General features: G+C 45.6%; 1 protein-coding gene and 1 non-coding gene across 4 annotated transcripts in view; one reads left to right on the forward strand and one right to left on the reverse strand.

The window, feature by feature from the left end:
• TRPM1 (transient receptor potential cation channel subfamily M member 1) overlaps nucleotides 1–16380 on the reverse strand; it is a 155172-nt gene that overhangs the window by 40442 nt on the left and 98350 nt on the right. For all 3 annotated transcript variants that reach the window (XM_012472491.2, XM_012472492.3, XM_012472490.3), the window contains exons 11-17: nucleotides 11091–11264; nucleotides 10065–10199; nucleotides 8614–8664; nucleotides 7537–7677; nucleotides 6632–6661; nucleotides 2515–2807; nucleotides 531–759 (exon numbers count right to left, since the gene is read on the reverse strand). In XM_012472491.2, the coding sequence (XP_012327914.1) occupies nucleotides 531–759; nucleotides 2515–2807; nucleotides 6632–6661; nucleotides 7537–7677; nucleotides 8614–8664; nucleotides 10065–10199; nucleotides 11091–11264 (1053 nt within the window). The remainder of the gene's footprint in view (nucleotides 1–530; nucleotides 760–2514; nucleotides 2808–6631; nucleotides 6662–7536; nucleotides 7678–8613; nucleotides 8665–10064; nucleotides 10200–11090; nucleotides 11265–16380) is intronic.
• Nucleotides 5215–5321, forward strand: LOC135274935 (U6 spliceosomal RNA). The gene has a single exon (XR_010342679.1). It is a non-coding gene; the product is annotated as a U6 spliceosomal RNA (small nuclear RNA).

A 16380-nucleotide genomic window follows, 5' to 3' on the forward strand; every position in this document is an offset into this window, starting at 1 on the left:
GACAGGGTTTGACTACAATATAGTTTTCCCCCGACTATATATTTTCCAAACCTTTTCATAGCTTCGTATTTTCTTGTAATTTTCTTCCATGTCATGAAAATATCCTCACCAGTTAAAACAATATGCAATCTCAATAAGGGATCTAGAAATAAGTTCCAGTCCCTGCCTTAATGGTGGGTAGACCACCCAACCAGGTGTGTGTGTGTGCTGAGTTATGGGGGGGGCTCTGTTAGGAGACTCTGACCGTGGCAGGGCTTTGTGGAGCCAGGTGGGCCGGTAAGGTGGGGCTCTGGGGTTAGACCACCAGGGTGTGGGTCCTGATCCCATGCTGACCAGCTAAGATCCTAGGAATGTCATGTCATCTCAAAGCTTTGGGTTCCTCGTCTGTTAGACAGGCATTGTCCTGGCATCTCCCTCAGGGTGTTGCTCAAAGGAATAAATGAAATAACCCACAGGAAGTGCTCAGCTCACACTGGCAGGAGTTGCTTGTCACTGTCACCCTGGCCCGCCTCCCAGTGCATTGCACGCACCTTCAGGCCAGGGTTCTTCCGCATCCGCAGCCTTCCCATCCACATGTCAGTCAGAAGCATCTGGCTGCAGGTGTGAGCAATGAAGTCCCGGTGTTTGGCTGCCACCGCCAGTTTGAGGCAGGTCGAGTTGCTCCAGTTTTTCAGCTCATAGGTCAGGAGTTTCATGGCGATCTGCTCGTCGTGCTTATAGGACTGGTCTAATAACTCCAAAGCAAGCTGGCCGAAGTCTCTAGGGGGAAAGAGAAGGGACCAGGGTGAAGCCACAGTGGCTGCAAGCTTTCTTTGACAAGCGTATCCACAGGGAATTATGGAGCCATGGGACACAGAATCCTTCACTGGAGGGGCTTTACGGTTCTCTGCAAGCAAGAAGCTCCAGAGATGTGTCCCCAAAGGGGGACAGCCAGGGACAGTGGCTGGGAGCTCAGTCAGGAGGTGGGCTGACTGCTCCAGCTGCAAATGGAGCTGTAGGTTGAGCCCACATCTGCCCCTCAGGCCCCAGCGACGTAGAGACAAGAAGACAAAGTCCCTTCCCTCAAATTGTGCACAGATCAGGGAGGCAGACAGAAAAGACAGCAAAAGTGACTTCAAAAGCAGTACCTGTGGGGTTGGAGGCTACAGTAGCGGGGCTGCCAGTGATGGTAGCGGGGGGAGGTGGACACTGAAAGGGGTCATAGGAGGGCTGGGGGGTGCCGACTAGGTTCTTAGTTGATCTAAGTGCTGTGGTACCGGCATGTCCCACCCATGGACTGTCACCAACTGGGCATTTTGGATATACGCCTTTCTCTGCGCGTAACGCTTCCCTATCACAGTGATTACAGAGAAGCCAATATTCTCAGTGCTATGACAGAGATGAGGCATAGTTGTCATAGGGCCCAGGCCAGAGGGTGCCTAAGGACTGATGGGGGCAGTGTTAGAAGTTTAGGGGCATGGAGAAGGTGGCAGAAGCTGAATTTTGAACATAAAGTTTACTGCCTTCCCCACATGACCCAGATTCAAATATTTGGCGATAACCATAAACATTCCAAGTTCCTCCAACTTTTTGATAATGGAATATGGTTAAGACGAGATCTCGAAGTGATCACCCGCCTCTGCTTTTGTTTCTCCAGTTTATAGAAGATTTTATTCCAGTGACGAAGAGGATGAGGAAGGCAGAACCATTGTGGCAGAATGGCCTTCTCCGTCCTTGAAGAGGAATGCTATCTGCAGTACCTCCCGGCCTTCCTGCAGGCTGCGGGGTGATGACACGTCACCATGTGGGGACTCTAGGAAGTAAAGGTTGGCATCGACAAACCCATGAGGTAGGTGGACATGGCCCCATTATTAGGAAGTCTTGAATTCCTAACGTTTAGAAATCAGCTAGTAATTTTAGGAATAATTGAGTCCAAAATAAAAGCAGTGAACTTCAGAAAACAAAAGTGTTAGATGTTGGCAGAGATGCCTGTGCCCACCTCAAGTTTAGGCTCCTATAAAGTTGTGCTGGAACCGCTGGTTTCCAGTGTGGCATGGAAGGAACTTGGAAGTCGCCATCCATCCTAACAAGTAACAAACTAAACAAGCTGAACATCACATCCTTTTAGCTCCACCGGAGAAGTGGGGTCACAGGGCAAACTGCTGTCCCCCAAACTGGAGAGACAGACAGGCGGATACTGAAAACCACAACTTACTGGAGCAGAAATCTCTTTGGGAACCAGTGCAGAGTTAAGAAAATGTGAACTGTGATTGAGTTTCAATTTCAATGCAAAGAGAAGGAAATTGTGTTTCAATTTTAATGCAAAGAGAAGGCAGTAGATAAAAACAGTGACAGTCTAAAAACACCTCTGAGAGACAGACAGAAAAATGCTGACGTGACGGACAAAGTGATTCGTGAACAAGCTTTAACCACCGCTGTCCTTGAGTGAGAAGTACACCGGCCACCCCTCCCTGCAGAGACAAGTACTCAGGATGGTCGTCTCTGCTGGCCTTTAAATCCCTCCTAGACACTAACTTGGAATTGTTATCCAAGTCCTGGGAGATGTCATCCACCAGGTCGCTCTCGGAGGACTCGTGGGCCATGGCCTTGTAGAGCTTGCAGGCGACCAGGGCCTTGGCCATGCTCTCTTCCCCTCGCTGCCACAGGAACACCGCCATCTTCTGGCGTTTCATCAGCACGGCCCACACCATCAGCTCGTGGAAGGGGTACTGGAACCGACTCACAGCGGGGTCGTCCACATCGATGTCGATCTCTTCCTCTTTTTTCTTCTTTTTCTTTTTCTTCCCTTTAGCTGGAGGCTCATCATCCTGAGGGGAGAAACATGGATGTCGTGGTTTTGCCATAAAAGTATGCAACAGAGAGTTCCAGAACTCATTGAGAAAGGGACACCTTCCTGTCAGAGGTAATGAAGAGACTTCTGAAGTACGCCTTCCATTTCCACTCTGCATATTAATTCTTTTGAAAAGATGCACAAGTTTATTATGAGAAGTAAACTATATAAAACCAAATGAACTGAGAAGCCATACTACTGTTTGAATGACTTGCACCGCTGAATCAGCAGTTTTACTTAGAAGCCTTTAGCTGAGGAGATGCTGCAAAACTAGAACAAACAAGCAAAACTTGCCCCGAAACTAAACACGAATAACATCATGGAAGAGGGGAGGTCCACAGTTTATTTCCTTGGGGAGTTCTTCGCAGTGTAGCAAAAATAACACTCATTTGCCAGACATAGCTGAACCAGAAATTAATAAGAAACACGCAAAAGGGGCTAGAGAAAAATGTTTTAGATTTCCCTCCAGTATTTTAAGAAAGCAAACATTCCATTTTGAATGAGCATCGTCCTTTTCCCCATATGGCGCAAAAGGGAAGGCCAACATTTCCCATTTCCTAAAGGGATTACGAGAACTGTTCTGCAAACGGCTCAGGATGCGTAAGAAAGGCAGATCATGATTGGGAAAACTGGCATGAAAAATGTGCGTCTCAGACTATTCCAGGCTAATACTTTAGTATTCAATGGAATAACAGAAACAGATGTTTGCTGTTTTGCAAACGCGTTCCCATCAGTTAGCTTCTTTTATTCTTATGAGGACTCTGAGAGGTTGTGAATTCCTTCCATTTCCTCAGATTAGGAAGTTGTGGCTCAGTCCGAATAACTCGGTAGCATTCACACAGCTGGAGTGGGCTGCAGCGTGGAGGGTTATGGGGGACAACCTGGCCCTCCAATTCCTATCTTGAATTGTTCACTACTGACCCAGTTTTTATAATATCATAATGAGCTGTGATAACATTTTAATGGAAACTATAGTATCTTGACTCCAATTTAAATTTCTTTGTTCTAATTTTCTAATTTTGTCACAGTGAAGCTACAGTCAAGTGATATAGGAAAGGTTGGTCTGCACAGGTTAAAAATGAACATTGTAGAAATTTTAAGATAAACATAGACTTATTTTCAAGAATATATAAGATAAAATAAGGGCTGGGCATGGTGGCTCATGCCTGTAATTCCAGCACTTTGGGAGCCCGAGGTGGGCAGATCACTTGAGGTCAGGAGTTTGAGACCAGCTTGGCCAGCACGGTGAAACCCCGTCTCTACTAAAAATGCAAATTAATGCCTAATGAGATGTTATAAAACAGAAGTCCTTTTAAGCCTACCTTTCAATAACATATATTATTAAATACTAATTGTATGTAAATTCTCTTTAAAACTGCCAGAGAAAGAATATGAGAAACAAAGAGTTAGTTTTCCTAAAATGCAAAAGTCTGTCACAAATCAGTGAGGAAAAGGGAAAGAAACCAATAAAGTAACAAGGGATCTGAACCAGGTAAGGAGAAACTGACATATTAAAATCATAGTAAGAGTCCAAACACACCTTACTTAGCAGTGAATTTGAAACAAATTACAGGGAATTTCTAAACAAGGAATAAAATTTGAAACCAATAACCGTGGGGTAACGACAACAAAGGTCTGTATCTGGGAAATTTGAAATGCACTTCTAAATAAGTCTTGGATTGTAAAGGAAATAACAAATGCCCTAGAAAGAATGACAAGGGAGGTTCTATTTATCCAAACCTGTAGAATACCATGAAACAATGCTCAGAAAAATTTATACCTGTAATGCATTTATAGGAATACAAGGAAGATAGAAAATGAGTGAATTTTCCTTCAAACTGAGTTAGCACAGACAATACAATAACACTAGGGAAAGTACATGGAAGAAATGAATAAAAATAAAAGCAGACATTAATAAAATAGAAACAGAAAAAGGAAGTTGCTTGATAAAGCAAAAATACCAATAAAATATGTAGGAAAGAATGCTTAAGAAAAAAACAGGAGATATAAATTTTTAAAAAATTGGCATAAGAGGCTGGGCTTTGGCTCATGCCTGTAATCCCACCTTGGAAGGCCAAGGTGGGTGGATCACCTGAGGTTAGGAGTCTGAGACCAGCCTGACCAACATGGTGAAACCCTGTCTCTACGAAAAATACAAAAATTAGCCTGGTGTGGTAGTGTGTGCCTCCATTCCCAGCTACTCGGGAGGCTGAAACAGGAGAATTGCTTCAACTCGGGAGGCAAAGACTGCAGTGAATCGAGATTGCACCACTGCACTCCAGCCTGGGTGACAGAGTGAGACTTCGACTCAAAAAAAAAAAAAGGTGCAAGAAATGACATACAATTGACGATACTGAAAACTATGTTAAAAAAAGTCTATTCCAGTGCTCGCTTCGGCAGCACATATACTAAAATTGGAACGATACAGAGAAGATTAGCATGGCCCCTGCGCACGGAGGACATGCAAATTCGTGAAGCATTCCATTTTTTTTTTTAAATGAAAAAAAAGTCTACTCCAGTGAACTTGAAAGTCTAGATGAAATAAAAAACTTGAGAAAACTATAAATAACCGAAGTTGACTCTAGAAAATAAAATCCCGAATGGACTTATATTTATAATAGCTATTATGAAGTAGTGAAAGGTACATGTCTAAGAAATAGGACTGGACCCGGTAATTTTACAGGTGAGTCCATCAAACCTTCATGGAACAAATAAACCCTGACATGGAGAGTTTGAGAGAACAGGATATCATGGAAGGCTCATAACCCTTCCAGGAGCACCATGTTAAAGGTCAGTCTTACTTGTCAACACAGAATGAAAGCCGTCTACACTGAATCCATGAACAATCAGGATGCTATTTAGCTCATAAATTTATTTGAAAAGAATCTTTCCAGGGCTCAATCCTAATATTCCATAATATGGCATTTTTTCCAATCATTTAGATATTTTTAGGTCTGAGACATTGTTCTTCAGGTTTCTGGTAGAAGTAATTTCTGGCACTTTTGTCCTATTGTAAGGGAACTTTAGTTGATTTTCCTGGATTTTCTAACTCCCCCCAAATGTTTTTGCTGATGATAACTTCTCCCCTGCTTGCGTATTCTTTGTTTAGCATTTATTTTGCCTTGTGGTTCAATTTCCAGAACACTTTTGGCCACCAGCGGGAATAATGACGTCTACAGTACTGGGTGTGCTTGTCTCGTTGATTTTCATGGACGTGACTTCAGGTCTGCATTGCTCATCACACATTTCCCTCGCTCTAAGATACACGTGTATTTTAATCATCCCAAAAAAGTATTTTACCATTCTACTCTGAGAAAACTATGTACTTTTTAACAAAGTAAGGAGTATGTTTTGCATGTGTTTCAAATTCTTCATTAGCACCTACTGAGAAATGGTCATGTTACACTTTCTTCTTTGATTTATTGATATGATGCAATATATTAAAGACTAACACTGCATTATATTTGCATTCTTGGAGGACTCTACTTGTTTAGGACTTTGAAAATAGTCTATTGAGTTATTTTGGTATTATTTATGATTTTTGCATACATAAGTGGTGTTATTCTATAGCTCTGTTTATCCTTTATTTTTGAAACCGTGGTTTTGCTAGCTCTAGAAAATGAACTGTGCAGTTTTTACCCCCTTTAAAGAAAATGTATGTATTGTCCTTTTATATAATTTGACTAAGACACCTAAGTAAATTTTGGTGAGTAGTATGCTGTATTTGCAAATACAGAACTTAAAGGGCTATGTATATTTCACCAAGACATTATAAAACTTTTGAAAACAAATTCTACTTACTTCCATTCCCAGAAGTTTAAGAGCTTTAGGCTGCATGGTGAAAGGGGAAGAAAAACATCAATTTACTCAGATAACCAATGTCAGCAGTTCATTAGTAGTACTGTTGGTAGTGGACATACTAATTGATTAAAAAGCACTTTGTATCATTAACAATTAATGATAATATCCAAGGAAAAGAAGTGCTTTAATATGGAAACTCTTCTTTGGTCAGAAGTTAATTGAGAAGAAAGCTTTGCAGACAGACACATGCCCCTTATTACAGAAGAAGCAGAGAAGTTCCCTAACAGACACCCAGAGAGCTGGGTGAGCTGTAAGTGGGGTGTGAGGGGAGGGCGTCATGTAAGATCGGACATTCGATTTGGACTCTTGATAAGAGTGGGAAAGGCACTCATAACTGGGAAAGACATGGCAGGTACATGTCTTTGATTTGATCACAGGATTGGATTTTGGTGCAGGTACATGGTCTCCCAGGTGGGTTGGGGCCAGCTGGCGGAGGGCCTTGGCTGCTGTGATAATGAGTTTGGCTACGATTCTCCAGACAGTGAGGGGCTCCGGGAGGTTTGGAGCAGGGTATGCTGGCATGTCCCTTGTTTTGGAAGATTATAGCAGGCACAGTGGTGGGACGGTAGGACAGGCTGGAGCAGGCAGACAGTAGCCCTGGAGCCCAGGAGGAGGTCTGCTGTGGATACAGGAGGGCAGATGCAATGGGTGGGCAGCGTGGCCCCACGTGCTCAGGGGAGCTGGAGAATGCTGTGGCTTGGGCCTGAGAGTGCTGGAGGAGGCAGGGCAGGTGTGCTGGGGATGGGCGAAGGGCTTGGCTCTGAACCAGCCATTTGTGAAAAGCAAGCGAGGAACCACGTGCCACTCCGAGAGCCACAGAACACTACACAGGCACCAAGTTCTACCCTCTTGGGTCCGAACAAGTTGTTGTAAAGGGTGCGAAAGCTCTTCCGAGTGTAGTTGCAGCGGTAGGCTCCTCCCATGAGGTACTCCAGCACGAGCCCGATGTCTATGAGGCTGATGTGGTAATCGGGTGGAAGGTTGCTCTGTAAGAACAGAAGTCTGTCTCAGGTCCTGTGAGAATGCATTCGCAGTGTGGACCTCATCACATGCCTCGGGCGTAAGCGGCTGTACTGGCCCCCACTTGGGGTTCATGGAAGGGGTGGCTAGGTAGGGGACTGAACAACATTTCGGCTGGGAAAAGCATCTATCCCTTGATAACAAGGTGGCAGAAAGGGCCAAGAACATCAGCTGCAATCAACAGGACACAGAATGACTTGAACCTCCTGCCAGTGCTTCTGGAAAGAGGCACGAGCAGTGGGTGAGAGATCTCAAAGGAGGGACAGAAGGAGAGGCTGCGTGGACAGACGGCAGTGCTCGGGTCAGCGGCCAGGACACCCCCTTCCCCAGCCCCACCCAGTGGCCGCCCTGGCCTTGTGCTGGCATCAATCGGTAATCCAGCTGTCCCTGAGCGTGTCCCTGTCATGAATTCGGATGACCCTGCAACTTAAAAAAGATTATCCTTGGCCAGGTGCGGTGCTCACACCTGTAATCCCAGCACTTTGAGAGGCTGAGGTGGGTGGATCACGAGGTCAGGAGATCAAGATCATCCTGGCCAACATGGTGAAACCTTGTCTCTACTAAAACACAAAAAACTAGCAGGGTGTGGTGGTGCGTGCCTGTAGTCCCAGCTACTCAGGAAGCTGAGGCAGGGGAATTGCTTGGACCTGGTAGATGGAGTTTACAGTGAGCCAAGATTGCACCACTGCACTCCAGCCTGTGACTGAGCAAGAATCCATCTCAAAAAAAAAAAAAAAAAAACTATCCTTTTGCTTTATTTTAAATAGACCCTTTTTGAAAGAAGGAATTCATTATCTCCTGTGCCTGAAATAGTAATACATTTTGAAAATTTAAACATTGCTCTTAAGAAATGTTTCTGTGAAAGATGCCAATAGGTTAGGATTATGAAACAGTAGACTGACCTTTTTCACATCCCTCACCAGCAGATGAAGTGTGTTTGGTGGACCCAGTCTCTGAAAGAGAAGCATTCATGTTTGTTAAGTTTATTTTTCTTGGTTGGGAGTGGTGGCTCATGCCTGTAATCCCAGCACTTTAGGAGTCCGAGGCGGGTGGATAACTTGAGGTCAGGAGATTGAGACCATCCTGGCCAACATGCTGAAACCCCGTCTCTACTAAAAATATAAAAATTAGCCGGGCGTGGTGGCGCACACCTGTAATCTCATCTACTAGGGAGGCTGAGGTGGGAGGACCACTTGAACCTGGGAGGTGGAGTTTGCAGTGAGCCGAGATTGCACTACTGCACTCCAGCCTAGACCATAGAGCAAGACTCTATCTATAAATAAATAAGGTTTTTTTCTTGAACTCTTCAAGCAAATTCCTGCCCTACTGTATATGATTAATGAATTGTGAGAGATAGAGTGTAACCCATACCAGCCTTTTTCTTTTACAAAACAGAACTGGTCATGGTTAAAAATTATCCGACAGAAAGTTGTGAAATACTTTCTGTTCCATTTTTTTTTTAAAGAGTATCTTAAAGTGCATGATATAGTGTTACAAATTCACCAAGTTGGCCAGGATCAGTGGCTCACACCTATTATCCCAGCACTTTGGGAGGCTGAGGGAGGTGGATCACTTGTGGCTAGGAGTTCGAGACCAGCCTGGGCAACATGCAGAAACCCTATCTCTACAAAAATTACAAATATTAGCTGGGTGTGGTGGTGTGCACCTGTAGTCCCAGATACTCAGGAGGCTGCGGTGGGAGGACGGCTTAAGCCTAGTAGGCTGAGGCTGTGGTGATCATGTCACTGCACCCCAGCCTGGGCAACAAGAGAGACCCAGGCTCAGAAAAAAAAAAAATTCACCAAGTTTTAGCAAGCAACTGCTGAGGACCATTTCTGCTACTTAAAATCTTAAAAGAGAGAAGGAAATATAAATTCTCAAAACTTATATTGTGATAATATAAGCCAAGGGAATTTTATTCAAACCCTTCCAGCAGAGCTCTTGGCTGTGAAGCTTAGCTCTATGTTCTCCCCAAAAGCCTCATGAGATGTGAAGGTCCCGAGGAGCAATTCACTTCTCATCCTTGGTGACACTTCGCTCTGCTAATGGCTTGGGGAGCTAGATTCCCTCTTTGTAGAAACAAGTGCTCAGAAGCCAACCTCAAATGTGGGACAAGAGTTGACACTGCCCGAGAAAGGAGTGCCTGGCGAGGCGTGGCAGTAGGCGGTGAGAATGTAAACACAGGCTGCGGCCAGCAGCTGGGGAGAAGTAGCTGCCTGCCGTTAGATGGGGACCTCCCAGCTGAACGAGGTCAGATGTGCTCATCTGACCACATTTATGCACAATATGCACCAGTGACAAACACATTCAGATGGCTGCCTCCCCCTTCTCTCCCTTTTTCTAGAGCACTCACTGTGTTATAAAGCTCCTCCAGCCTCGGAATGGTCAGAAAGTGTTGCATGTTCACTCCGTTTTCAATCAGGAGCTTCACAAAGTCGACGCGATCTAAGACTAAAGCATCCAACATCGCTTGCTCCAAAGCATTCACCTGCAGGGACCGAGAGCCGGGAGCCCGTGAGTGGCCTCTCAGACTGGAAACGCAGAGGAAAGGATATTCCGAGCCCCAGATCCCTGAGCACTCCGACATGGTTCTCTTTGCTCTTTAGATTGGATAAACGCCCCCATCTCCCCTCTCCTTTCTTCTCAGTTTGGCCTCTACATGTTCCATCCATGTTTATAAATTGTTTTTTCCTTTTAAAGATAAATTGAAGAGAATTCAAAATCTCAGCCCTCCTGGCATTGCCCCACCCAGTCTCCACCATTTGTCTCCTTGACTGAGTTCTGCCAGGCGGAGTTAGCTGGGCAGGCAGCATGACCAGCATCACTCATGCCACGCGGGTGAGTGGCTGTGACAATGGCAGGCACATGTCACCGCAGAGGCCTGGGCCCCTGTCTTGCCTGTGTCCTGGCGGCAGCAAGACCGAGAACTGCTGTGCAGTGTGTGGCTCCAGCCTCCCGCCCCCAAACTGCTGTTACCCCCACATACCCAATCATGGGCTCTGTCAAAAAAAAAAAAAAAGGGATTTTTGCACGAATTGCGTTTATTTGGTGACAACAGGCTTGTCTGCCATATTTTCATGCATCAAGCATTGGCATGTCTGCCAGACAGAGAGCCACTGCTGAGCAGGGTGACCCAGGGCTCCTCTCTGGGTGGCATCATTCCCCCCAATGCAGGAACATTTGGTGTTTTGGACAATCTACAGGGTTCATCACAATGAATGTGCTGTTGTAGTTTGAAATGCTGACACTACCCAGTCAAGCCTTTACCCACCCCTCCTGGGGTCAGGGCCCTGGATAGGACTGAAGCAAGGGCAAGAACCATCCCTTCCCCTAGGGAAGCGTGATGCCAAGCTGGTGATCTCTGTGACCTTCCACATACCCAGTTCAGCAGCTCTATCTTCCGGGGATCAGTTTCTTCCTCCACTTCCTCTTTCACTTTCCCTTTCTTCTTGCCTTTTCCTTTTCCTCTTCCTCCCTTGGTGGTTGCCGTGGGTGGCTTCTTCTCTTTCTCTGTGGCTTTGCTGTCCGCTGGCGGGGCCAGGCTTCCCAGGGGCTGCAGTCCACAGCAATCAGAGTTGAGAAAAGGTATTAAGGCTCTTTCTTGTCCCCAAACCAGCTCACTGACCCTCCCACCTCTGTATGTGCAAACATGCACACCATGCATGCACACATGCATACATGTATACATGCACACACATACATACAATGTACATGTGCACACCCACACAATGCACACACATGTCCACACACAGGTACACGTGCACACGGGCTCCATCCCATACACCTACACACTCGGTCATCGCAGGCCTGGCTGTCTGAAGAAGGCTGTGATACTGTGAACCTCTGTTACTCATGTGCACAAACACACACTTGACTTGATGCAGCAGCTTTGCATACTTAAAGTGGCTGACATTTTGATAGATGCGCGCTTTTGCACGAAAGAAAGGGTGCTGAAAGGAGAGATCGAAGGCACCAAAGAGATGTGCCCGTAGTCATTTATGATGGGAGAAAGTGATTGTGAAGGGGGTCTGAGACAATGGATAGAACTGAGGATGCCTGCCTGGATATAAACGTAAACCGGAGCTTATCAGTGGGTAAAGAAGCTCTCTGGATATCACTGAGATGCATGCAATGTGGCAATAGACTCAGTCATCAAGGGGAGTGTGTGCTCTACTCCAAAGAACAGGAAAGAGAGCAGAAGTGGGCCCGGCTCTGTGGCCTTGTCTCCTGGTCCAGTGGAGAACGTGGGAGTGTGTCCTGGTGCAGACAGAGCCAGCACCTACACAACCGGACCCTCCAGCTGGCGTCCTCTGTTGCCAGACCCACCCGCTCCTCCCACCAAATGCTCCTGGTGGGTTGGCTACCCGCGGAGCCTCCATTCCCTCCCCTCCCATCTCTCCTGCACATGCCCTGCTGCTTCTTCCCTGTCTGTCCTGAGCTCTGCGTTTGGTTGCTGAGAACTGTGCCGGTGCCTGCCTTGTGGGCATTTCATGCAGGGTTCTCAATGCATCTGACTCCACTGCCTGCTTCCTCCCAGAGTCTCTTCCCTTGGCTTCTTGGCACCACAAGCTCCCAGCTTTCCTCTTCCCTGTCTGGCCACTGCTTCTCAGTGCAGGTTTAAATGTCAAGGTTCCTCTGGGCTCTGTCCTCAGCCTCCTTCCCTTCCACTCTACTCTCTTCCTTGACAACCTCATTGACGCCACACCAGCAGTCACCACTGACTCGTGCATAACTTCTCCTTTCTGGCTGTGTCCGCCTCTCTCCCCAGAGCTCCTGCTGTCTGCTCAGCATCCCTGCTTGCATGTCTCAAAGACTTGCAGCTCCTTATGTCCCAAACCACACTCAGGACTGCCCCCAACCCAGTCCTCTTCCAGGGTCTCTTATATCAGGGAAATGGCACCACAGCTTGCCAGTTGTGGAAGCCAGAGAACTGGGGAGCACTGCTGACATTTCAGCCCCTCCAATGCCCTCAATGATTCATCTACTCCTATAAGCAGCCATGTTTAATGTGAAATTTTGCTTAATACTCTGATGCTTGCCTTCTTCTCTGCCTCTGCTCTAGTCCAAGGCACCCTCTTTCACCTGAATTATTTCCATAGCCTATTAACAGGACTCTGCACACCTACCATGGCACCCATGCGATGCATTTTCTACAGTAAGTCCAGAGTGACCTTTAAGTATAAAAACAGAATCCAGTAACTCTCCTGCTTAAAACCCTTAAGTGCAGTTTAGGCAGAAATTACATCAGTGGAGGTGTGCATTTATATAGTTCCTGGTCAACATACAGATATGGATGAAAAATTGTCTTGGCTGACTCCTCATGCAGATAAGACCATTATGGTCCTGAGTGACAGAGTTACACCACATTCAACAAATGATGCTGGGAAAAATGGATATCCACATGCAAAAGACTGGAGTGGGCCCTTTACCTTACACCATACACAAATACTAACTCAAAATAGAACAAAGACCTGCATGTAAAATCTAAAACTACTAATACAAAATGCGGCTGGGCATGGTGGGTCTGCTTGTAATCCCAGCACTTTGGGAGGCCGAGGTGGGTGGATCACCTGAGGTCAGGAGTTCGATACCATTCTGGCCAACATGGTGAAACCCTGTCTTGACTAAAAATACAGTAATTAGCCAGGCGTGGTAGTGGGTGCCTGTAATCCCAGCTACTCAGGAGGCTAAGAGAGGAGAATTGCCTGAACCTGGGAGGTGGAGGTTGCAGTGAGCTGAGATTGTGCTGTTGCACTCCAGGCTATGTGACCAAAGTGAAACTCAGTCTCAAAAATAAATAAATAAATAAATTTTAAAAATTAAAATGCTTAGAAGAAAACACAGGGCAAAAGTGTCACTATATTGGATTTGGGAATTCAATTCTTGAATATGACACCAAAGGCACAGGCACAAAGGGAAAAATTATTAATAGCAAATTTGATGGACTTCATGAAAATTTAAAAGTTTTATGCAGCAACAGATACCATTAATAGAGTAAAGGCAGCTACGGAATGGAGAAATGTATTTGCAAATCACATATATGATAAGGGGTTCACATCCAGAATATACAGAGAACTTCCAAAATTCAACAACAAGAAAACCAACCTATTTTACCTATTTACCAAAAATAGGTAAAAGACTTGAATAGGCATTTCTCCAAAGAAGATACACAAATGGCCAATAAACACACAAAAAAATGCTCAGTCATTAGGGAAATACAAATCAAAACCATCTGAGATACTACCTCATACCCATTAAGATGACTATTACCTTTTTTATTTTCTTTTTGTTTTGAGACGGAGTTTTGCTCTTGGTGCCCAGGCTGGAGTGCAGTGGTGCGATCTTGGCTCACTGCAACCTCCACTTCCTGGGTTCAAGCGATTCTCTTGCCTCAGACTTCTGAGTAGCTGGAATTACAGGCACACACCACCACACCCGGCTAATTTTTTTTGTATTTTTAGTAGAGATGGGGTTATACCATGTTGGTCAGGCTGGTCTCGAACTCCTGACCTTAGGTGATCCACCCTCCTCAGCCTCCCAAAGTGCTGGGATTACAGGTATGAGTCACTACGCCCGGCCAAGATGGCTATTATCTAAACAACAGAAAATGACAAATGTTTATGAAAATGTGAACAAACTGGAACCCTGTGCACTGCGGGTGGAAATGTAAAATGGTGCAACTGCTATGGGAGGAGTTTGATGATTCCCAAAAAATTAAAAATAGAATTACTGTATGATCCAACCAATACACTTCTTGACATATACCCAAAAGAACTGAAAGGAAGTCTCGAAGAAGTATGTGTATGCCTACATTCATAGCAGCATTATTCTAAAACATGGGAGCAACCCAAGTGTCCACTAACGGATGCTTGGATAAGCAAAATGTGGTCTATCCATACAAAGGACTATTATTCAGCCTTAAAAGGAAGGAAATTCTGACACGTGCTATAACACTGATGTACCTTGAGACATTGTTCTGAGCGAAATAAGCCAGCCACATAAGGGTAAATACTACATGATTTCACTTATATGAGGTACTTACAATATTCATATTCATGACAACAGAAAGTAGAATGGTGGTTGCCAGGGCACAGGGAAGGGCAGGATGTGGAATTATTGTTTGATGGGCATAGAGTGTCAATTTTGCAAGACAAAAAAGCTCTTGAGGTAAATGTTGGTGATGATTTTCCTTCAAAAATTGTTAATCCAGGAGGGGATCCAAGATGGGCAAATAGGAACAGCTCTGGAGTGAAGTTCCCAGGGAGAACAACACAGAGGCTGAGTGATCACCGCCATTTCCAAATGAGTTATTACTGCCCACAGACCAGGAGATTCCCAGGCTGAAAAGCACCACGAGTTTCCAGCACAGCTGTTTCAGCCGGCACAGCATGTCTCCGCACAAAAACTCACACAAATCTGGGTGGCCATTTCAACTGCTATCTGCAATGCCTGGGAGACAGCTGCCCATTCAACTGAATAAAAGGGGACTGAAACAGGGAGCCAGGTGATCTGGTTCAGTAGGTCCCACCCCCACAAAGTCCAGCAATCTGAAATGCTCTAGATTGAGAGTTTTGCAGCAAGCGCAGCTGGACCCGGGATGGGCCAGCTCTGTGGGGGGAAGGGCATCCAACGTTACTGAGGCAGTCCACCATTACCAAGGCAGTCCGCCATTACCGAGGCAGTCCGCAGTTACAGAGGCAGTTCACCATTACTGGGGCAGACCACCATTACCGAGGCAGTTCTAACTATACCTCTGTAAACAAAACCATAAGGAAGTTGACACAGCAGCTGGGCAGAGCACACAGCAGCTGAGAAACACCTCTGCTGGCAGACTGTGACTAGGCTACCTCCTTGCTGGGCAGGGCATCTATGAAAAAACGCAGTAGCACATTAAGAACTTATAAATAAAGCCCCACCTTCCCAGGACAGAGTACCTGGGGAAAAGGTGGTTATGAGTTTCCCTGCAGCAGACTTAAATGTACCTGCCCAGCAGATCTGAATGGAACAACAGAGCTCACAGCACAGCACTTGAGCTCCTATAAGGGACAGACTGTCCCTCAAACAGCTCCCTGACCCCTATATATCCAAAGAGACACCTCATAAAGGAGAGCTCAGGCTGACATCTGGCGAGTATCCTTCTGGGACGAAGATAACAGAAGAAGAAAGTGGCAGCAACCCTTACTGTTCTGCAGCCACCGCAGGTGATCCCCAGGCAAGCAGTGTCTGCAGTGGACCTCAGCAGTCCTACAGCAGAGGGGCCTGACTGTTAGAAGGAAAACTAAAAAACAGAAATAAATAACTTCAACATCAACAAAAAGGACATTCAATCGCAGACCCCATCTGAAAGTCACCAACTACAAAGACTACAGGTAGATAAACCACAAAGATGGGAAGAAACCAGCGCAGAAAGGATGAAAACAGTCAAAACCAGAATGCCTCTCCTCCTCCAAGGGATCACAACTCCTCACCAGCAAGGGAACAAAGCTGGATGGAGAATGAGTCTGATGAATTGACAGAAATGGGCTTCAGAAGGTGGGTAATAACAAACTTCTCTGAGCTAAAAGAACATGTTCTAACCCAATGCAAAGAAACTAAGAACCTTGAAAAAAGGTTTGATGAAATGCTAATGAGATTAAACAGCTTAGAGAATATAAATGACTTGATGGAGC

This window comes from Aotus nancymaae, unplaced genomic scaffold (assembly GCF_030222135.1).
Source record: "Aotus nancymaae isolate 86718 unplaced genomic scaffold, 86718_ANA_hifiasm-v0.15.2.pri h1tg000014l, whole genome shotgun sequence".
Taxonomy (NCBI): domain Eukaryota; kingdom Metazoa; phylum Chordata; class Mammalia; order Primates; family Aotidae; genus Aotus; species Aotus nancymaae.